Below are 8,623 nucleotides of genomic sequence, written 5' to 3'. Positions count from 1 at the left end.
CAGTACTCTGCAATATGTCACTATGTACGTATTACTGAATGTTGCACTATATAGAATACAAAGCTAGCTGCTTACCAGACACAGGCATAGATGATGGAGAACCACCTGCTTCTTCCTCTGATCTGCTGAAGAAAGACAAGCTGATCAGATCAGAATTTGACTTATTTTTGTGTGTGTGCGGGTGTGCGTGCGTGTGTGTTTGTGTTTGTGTGTGTGTGTGTGTGTGCGTGCGTGTGTGTTTGTGTGTGTGTGTGTGCGTGTGTGTATGTGTTTGTGTGTGTGTGTGTATGCGTGTACCGGTTTGTGTGTGTGTGTGTGTGTGTGTGTGTGTGTGTGTGTGTGTGTGTGTGTGTGTGTGTGTGTACACCGGTATGTGTGTGTGTGCGTGTGTGCGTGCGTGCGTGCGTGCGTGCGTGTGTGTGTTACCTTACCTCAGTATGATTATCTGAATCTGCCCTGCCCTGGATGCCTGATGTGGACTCACATGCATACAGAATAGACAACAGGAACGAGATGCAGTAGAACATCTAAAGAGAGAGAGAGAAGGAGGGAGAGAGAGAGAGAGAGAGAGAGAGAGAGAGAGAGAGAGAGACAGAGAGAGAGAGAGACAGAGACAGAGACAGACACAGAGACAGAGAAATGAGCATGGGAATTCCAACAAGCTTTGGAAACTATTTCTTTTACAAAAACACATTTAATTAAGTTTTATATATCATGTTGACACCAGGCCAATCCATAGTGTGTCTACTTTTCATGTAATAAACACTACTGTTAAATAATGGTAATGCAGTGTCTGCCTTCACTATAGGAAGTAATGCCACTGTATGTCTTCCATTGGATACATTATGCCAGTGGTTCTTAACCTTTTTTCTTGAAGCACCCCCTAACCTGTGCCCTAGACAAGCCGCGCACCCCCAACCCAAACGTCTACACGTGTATACGAGCGATTCTACGATTCCACTACGCTTTTGGCAAAAGCAAAATGTCAATTATCAGTATTTTTTTTCAACTAAATGACCTAGATGTTTACATAGTGTATATATTTAAGTTTCCAAGCAAACAAATTGCCAAGCTTAATCTTAAATCATTTGATAAATACTCTAATGAAAGCGAACATTTGCTTAATTATTTTGTCAACAGTGTTATGGACAAATACTATATCATTTCAAACATATATAAAAATACTACAGAGTTGAAACAATATATGTTTGAAAGTGCGTATGTCCCTTAGCAGTAATGTTGTCATTAATCTGTGCAACTGATATAGAAAATGTGATTGTTGAGCTTCATAAGTAGGATTTTATGAGTCACTGTGATAAAGACTGACACATTTTTCATCATAAATCCCTGTAACGTCTGATTTGAATATAGTCACCCTCCTTACACAAGACTATCTCCAGAGATAATCCCTAGTGTATGTTCATAGGATTTTTCCAACACATAAGGGATCAATAGCGCAAAAACACTTTCGAAACAGTCAACGGTGTTACTCAATGGTGTTACGGTCAACAGTGCAGGGGAACAAGTCGGCACTTTTTTAGGAGAAAAAAACAGAGCAGACAAACCCATCTCCCTAGAACACACATTATTTTGTTTGTTTGTCTGTCAATATGGATATAAATTGGCAAAAACATACTCCTCCTCAACTGTCATCAGTGTTGCCAGATTGGGCTGGTTCCCGCCCAATTGGGCTGCTTAGGATGGCCGTGTGCGGGTAAAAATGGCATCAATCAGAAAAACCTTCCCACTGCCATATAAATCAATAGAATTGGGCGGGTTTTTAGGGTGGATTTTGATAATTTTTTGGGCTGGAAATCATCAGCCTCATCTGGCAACCCTGACTGTCATACTTAATTGTAACACCATTGACGGTAACACCGTTGACATTTCAGCCATTTTTATGGTGTTGTGCTAACTGAGGACCTCAGAAGTTCCACCACAACACCTTAATCAATTCATGTATCTGTATGCTTTATCTGTGTTTTTCTACATGTGATTTCTAATTCAGATTCTTATGAATATGTTGATAACACACTTGACAGGCAATTTTCCCGCTATGAGAACATGAAAAAGAATGGATTAAATTATGGAAGGATGGAGCTCAAAATTTACCAAAAAGTCTTCCGTATCCTGCCAAAGAGGTTATGACATCACGTGATGTTATTCGTATGGCCTAAGACCAAACCATTACTGATTTATGGAGGAGGTTTCAGACCGTGACACGGTAAACACAGTTTTCGTGGACACACACAAAATGGCAAATTTCATGTATAATGGAAAGGACAGTGGTCTTTCTGACAGTTTTGTCATATTGTGATGATTACTGTGAATCAACATTTGCAATCGTCTTGGGCAAAACAAGTTTCTTTACATGCTAATATGAAGACTGAATCTGACATTTGGAAAACAGGACGGCATGAAAACGCCCAAAACCAGTATTAAATATTCATTCTTGCTGAGGGAAATAATGCTATGTCTACACCTTCTGTATTATATGAAAGATAAATGTTTTCTAATGCCCAAAACATCATTGGATGCAGTTAATAGTTAGTGGAATTGCCAAATAAAATCCACGGACTTAAAAGTGTAGGCGAATTAGAGAATCACTCATACGCACACAAAAAATATGTAAGGGAATAATTACAATGATTCTTGCTTTAGACATTAATGAACACTTTAATGACTTTACATTAGGTTTAGTGATTTAGTTTGGTCTTGATTTGACTTGATTATAATGTTTGGAAGCAGAATTTTGGTCACAACGTTAACACAAACAAAATTTTGCGCACCCCCTGAAATCTCTGGCGCACCCCAGGTTAAGAACCAGTGCATTATGCTATGCCAAGTCTGCCTTTGCTCTGACTGACTCTATAGAGTAGGCATACTGTAGGTCAGTGTTTCCCAACCTTTTTTGACTCGCGTACCCCTAAGCCTTTTTGTTGTACCATGAGTACCCCCTATCCCATGCTCTCTATGTATATTCCTTTAGCCCAGTACACAGTAAAAACTGCAGTGTTAATGCAACACTAACAGAGTCGATTTAACACCTTCTAGAGTTTATTTGGTCCCTGAATACTCTCTAAGTGTTGAATTAACACTGCATTTTTTACTGTGTATGACTATACTCCATTCAATTGTCATTATCACATTTTCCCGCGTACCCCCTGAGGTGTGCTCGCGTACCCCTAGTGGTACACGTACCCCTGGTTGGGAAACACTGTTGTAGGTCACTGCTTCCAGGTCATCTGGAGTGCACACTGCCTGCCTTTATACAGGTACATTTTATGAGTCACACACACACACACACACACACACACACACACACACACACACACACACACACACACACACACACACACACACACACACACACACACACACACACACACACACACACACACACACACACACACGCACACACGCACAGAGTTTACGTTTAACTACCATTAGAGGGTACAGTCTGTTCCGGCCATGTCTGAATGTGTGTATGTGAACTTGCCATGACTCAGCATTTCACTGAGGCCTCAGGTGTGTGTGTGTGTGCGTGTGTGTACGTGTGTGTGTGCTTTTGTGTGTGCGTGTGTGTGTCTGTGCGTGTGCGTGTGCGTGTGCGTATGTGTGTCTGTGTATGTCTGTGTGTCTATGCCTCCAGGTATTTGTGAGTGAGAGGTTTCGACAGAGGTGACGTATGGTCTCGTAACATCATGTGAATGCTGTTCAACACAGGTGACATAATTGACAATGCATGCCCTGTCTGAACGCGGCGTTCTTAGCGGACTACGCGGAAACCATGACTTGACTGTTTCGGCACTTCAAGGCAAAATGCTAAGCCGACTGGTAAGACTTTCAAATCAGGAACACACTGACCCACACAGAGCTCAACAGAATACACCTAATGTCCATTCACATTAGGAAAAAAATATACCCAACACAGTATAAAAAGTATACTGAAGCGAACTCATTAAGCACGTAATCCTAATAAATAACTTGAAAGTGACCATGCACTCTCAGCACATCTTGGGTCTGTGCGTGTGTGTGTGTGTGTGTGTGTGTGTGTGTGTGTGTGTGTGTGTGTGTGTGTGTGTGTGTGTGAGTGAGTGAGTGAGTGATCTTGCTATACTTACCAGGGCAAGGGGCAAGCCGAACTCACAGAGGAGCACGTCGGAGCGCACCTCTACAGACAGGAAATTGAGGACGGTGGTTGCCGTGAGCAACGCAGAGGCCAGGAAGTCAGCCAGACCCAATTGGAGCAGCGGCTTCACCTGAGACCCAACAAACAGCAAACAAAGACAATAAGAATAAAGACAAGAAGGCAAAACATGAAAGGCAAGACAAGAAATTACAAATGCAATTTCTTTATTGAAAAGTTATGAATTAGATTGGAGACACGGTCCGGTCGTCTGACTGTTAATGTTTAGACTGTTTAGACACAAACTGTTAGAGTTTGTGACACAAATCACCTACAGTTGTCGGTCAGCGTTAATTGTAGGATAGTTAATGACAAGTGTCAAAAATTCACTGGGTATTTCTCAAAACCTAGTGCACACACTTCCAAGTGTATCAGCCTAATTAGTCACGCCCAGTGATTGGATTCACTCTTTAGTGAACTCTACGGAGTATCCAATCACTGAGTGTGACTACTAAAGAGTGTCCAATCACTGGGTGTGACTAATTAGGCTGAATACACTTGGAAGTATGCGCACTAGGTTTTGAGAAATACCCACTGTGTCCTCTGAACTGTCCCATACAACAATTGCGATAACCGCGCTTTGGGGTGCAGTTATTAATAACCCCTTAGCGTAGAGCCTATGCTATAACCTTACTGTCACCAAAATTGTAATGGCTATGTGTTAATCTGCTACCTAAGGCTCTCTGTACTGTCAAAGCAATATTGTTCTGATGTAGTTGAGTATTTTCAGCAAATAGTGAATAGGCCCGCCGGCGACCACATCTGCAGTAAGAGGCTACGGGGACCTTTGCAAATGTTCTGTTCCATTAGGGCCCCCAAATAGAGAATAACCTGCTCTACACAGCCATGCCATTAAGCACCTTGGAATCAGAAAGTGCACAGAAATGTCCTGATTGCCAGTGTAAATGCTCTCCGCATTGGGAGTTAATCATTGACACTCTCAGTGCGCCAAGCCTTTATTATGCACGGACTGCACTGAACACAGGCCAACAGACAGGCTTGTATATCTTTCACCTCTTGCTCAGCCGTTAGGCACTAAACCCCACCTGCGCGGTAAAAATGGGAGAGTACTCTGGGACCAAAATACAATCCCGAAGATGTTAAAACAACTCTCTAAGTGTTGAATTAACATTGCATTTTATTGTGAGTCCTGCTCTGCACTGTGCCAACTGTGCTGCCCTCTCCTATATAACGCATTGCTGACATGCCTTCACGTGAGGAGATGGTATCAGACTTGTGTCACTGAGCTGATCAACACTGATAACTAACTACCAATGAGAGCAATGGCAGCATGACACACACACACACACACACACACACACACACACACACACACACACACACACACACACACACACACACACACACACACACACACACACACAACATACAGGCATATACACATAGGCTACACATACTGTACATATATGTACAGGCATACAGGCACAAAACATGTGCGTGCACACACACACACAATTGGAGACAATAGGAGACAATTCCTTAACAAAAAGATATGTGGTCTGTAGGAATCTGTATCACTGGCTTTTGTGTGTGTGCGTGTGTGTGTTGGGGTCCTACTCATATGGGGCTAAGTATCAAATAAGTCATGCATGCATGAGACAGCTTAGATCTACGTGATGGCTGTATACGTGGGCCTTTGCTCTGCACACACCTGCACAGTTAGATCTTTGCTTTGCACCACCGCTGTTGATTCACATGTAGGGCTGGATGTGTGCTTTCAGATAATGCCACCCCATAGATAAGGCACACACAAACTGAAACGTGAGTGAGCAGCCAACACAATCACATTCCATCACCCCCCCCCCCACACACACACACACACAGTATGCACTGACATGCTCACACCCACTCACATGCAAGAACACAAGTCCCCACTCACCTGTTTGTTGAGGTCATGCCTTTTTATGATGGTTACACACACAACAGAGAAGCTTCCCACCAAACTGTAAAATAAGGCAAAAGACATGGTATTAAACTCCCTCAAATCTCATGCAAGTAGCTTATCTTCTTTACTCTGTAGTTAGCACTATACTCTATGTGGCTGAATGACGTTTCCACCAAACACAGATGCATTCCAGGCTAATGCTCATTGATACCGAGGGCAAATAGCTGCAGGGAGATATGATATCTAGTAGAAAATACCCCAGCATTTCTGTTTCCACCACACTTCTAACCGGTGCCAGTGCCTGTGTGCCAGTTGTTATTTGGGGTGGTGGTCGGGGCGCTGTCCACCGGCGTGGTGCTGAAATGACGCCTTTAGTATGTAATGGCCCCTGACTCTAGCCTGGCTCTCGCGCAGACCCCTAGTGCTTCGTGGATCTTCGTCACACATCCATCTGCGTGAGAACCAGGTTACCCTGACTCTGCCTTCTCCAAAACACAGTTGGCTATAAGGCAATTAAATCTGATGCCGGGCTCTGAAAAGGCCTGCGGCATCCAACACCAGTGCGATACATGCAACTAGAGTGCAAATGCACCTGCACGTTAACTGAACAACCGCAAGCGACAACGAGGGCTACAAAAAAAAGAACAAAGAGGCAGGAGCATAATTCGGCCGAATATTGTCCTTTTCAGTGTTGGTCTGAACACATCGAATTGACAGAGAGGATAATGCTTGTTCAGTTAGGTTACTGGTTAGTTTACTAGAGATATTTACAATTTCTTTCAGGTGTCAAATAACGTGGATGACAGAGACGCTATTATTGACATCATGTTGTACTAATAGTAATACATTGGTTAGCCTATTATAAGAAAATATTGATTAAATTAATCTTAAAAATATGCACAGACTGATAACAGTGAAAATAGCCAAGTTGTCCCACTGGTTGGACAAGTTTCATTGCAGGAACAGATTACGCCAGAGGCGTCAAACTTTCAGTCTCTTTTTCACGTATTGCATTGATTCATGAACAAAAGCGTCTGAAAAAAGTCTGATTTATAACATTTCAAAACATCAGTGTCAGATTCCTATGACAAAGAGGCCAACTCGATTAAAGATGAAAACTCACCTTAAACTCAGAGCCGACAGGTACATCAGCGACAGAATAAAAATCTATAGAGGAGACACAACAATAGGCTAACGTTGAGCTGCTATTGTTTATTTATTGTTCTCGCACAAATTCACTTGTGCTAAATGAATGCAACAGCCACCGCCTCAAGCCAAACAGCTTGTTAATATTGTCTGACTTACCTGCCACTCTTCAAGGCGTGCGGTATCCATTGTCCGGGGTTAACCAGAGCGCGGCAGACATCCACAATGGGGAACACCTGTGCTGTAGTGAGGGGACGGGTGAACAGTCTGTGAGCAGTGTAGTGTTGCTAGTGTTTCATTAACTTGCAGCCCGTCCCACACCCTGCCTTGACGGCGGGACCCTGGACTCTTGAAATGGATCACGTGTCGTTGTACAGTACTGCGGCGGAAGACGGTAGACGCAGTCAGTGGGAAGTCCCAGCCTGAGCGCACACTTCAGGTATTCGCTTCAGCGATGAGAAACTTGCCATATGATCACGTGCATAGAAAGGGATGCCTTTCAATATAATTCCGTACAATAGGCCTATATTAAATACCCATGATACTTCTCTTGTGGAGAGAGAGAGAGAGAGAGAGAGAGAGAGAGAGAGAGAGAGAGAGAGAGAGAGAGAGAGAGAGAGAGAGAGAGAGAGAGAGAGCATAGTACATGACATCAGATGGCTTTGTCCTGGACCTGGCTAAAGCTGTCAGCATCTCTCTCTCTCTCTCTCTCTCTCTCTCTCTCTCTCTCTCTCTCTCTCTCTCTCTCTCTCTCTCTCTCTCTGTGGTGTGTGTGTGTACTGACTGAAGTCCACTGAAATTGCATGTGCTAAGGAAAGATGCACTCCACTAGTTGGTGGTATGGCAACTTCTCTCAACTGGCCGCAAAGCACTCCACAGAAGGTGGTGAAAACTGCCCAACACCTCATAGGTGCTCCACTTCCGAGCATTGAGGGAGTCTACTCTAGGTGATGAGATGCCTTCCCCGGGTGGTGGTGTCGTATGACGTACAAGGGGATAAAGCGTGACTGAGTTACCAGACCAGGGCCCCATGTATATAGGGGGCCCACACAGTGTCTGATTTATGTAGATCGCTGTATTGTATTGTATTGTATTGTATTTTATTGTATGTATTCATTGCATTGTACTGTATTGTATTGTATTGTATTGTATTGTATATTATTTGTACAATACCTCTGTATAGCAAGTTAGTTACTTCTGTATATAGCCTACAGGCTAATTATAATCATACTCCCCCTCTTACCTGTACTTACTTCTCCTATAACTACTAGCCTATACACAGCACAGAACTAGGCCTATTGACACCCTATTTATCTGTACATTCTACTGTATAACCATCTCATTTGCACTCACTGGTGTACAGGCTATAACTGCATTCATAA

At 43.2% G+C, this 8,623-nt stretch overlaps 1 protein-coding gene across 2 annotated transcripts in view; it reads right to left on the bottom strand.

Moving 5' to 3' along the window:
• The window catches only part of si:dkey-30c15.2 (uncharacterized protein LOC558938 homolog), a 12,724-nt gene extending 5,236 nt beyond the window's left edge, over positions 1-7,488 (bottom strand). Inside the window, exons 1-6 of one of the 2 annotated variants that reach the window (XM_063197075.1) lie at positions 7,401-7,488; positions 7,219-7,262; positions 6,090-6,153; positions 4,125-4,262; positions 432-527; positions 76-125 (exon numbers count right to left, since the gene is read on the bottom strand). In XM_063197075.1, the coding sequence (XP_063053145.1) occupies positions 76-125; positions 432-527; positions 4,125-4,262; positions 6,090-6,153; positions 7,219-7,262; positions 7,401-7,430 (422 nt within the window). In that variant the 5' untranslated portion in view covers positions 7,431-7,488. The remainder of the gene's footprint in view (positions 1-75; positions 126-431; positions 528-4,124; positions 4,263-6,089; positions 6,154-7,218; positions 7,263-7,400) is intronic. The other variant, XM_063197076.1, reaches the window with a different exon arrangement.
• Between the last annotated feature and the right edge of the window lie 1,135 nt (positions 7,489-8,623).

The sequence above is a fragment of the Engraulis encrasicolus genome, chromosome 4 (genome assembly GCF_034702125.1).
Source record: "Engraulis encrasicolus isolate BLACKSEA-1 chromosome 4, IST_EnEncr_1.0, whole genome shotgun sequence".
NCBI lineage: Eukaryota > Metazoa > Chordata > Actinopteri > Clupeiformes > Engraulidae > Engraulis > Engraulis encrasicolus.
Note: the sequence above shows the minus strand (reverse complement) of the source record. Positions and strands in the feature narration are given on the sequence as shown.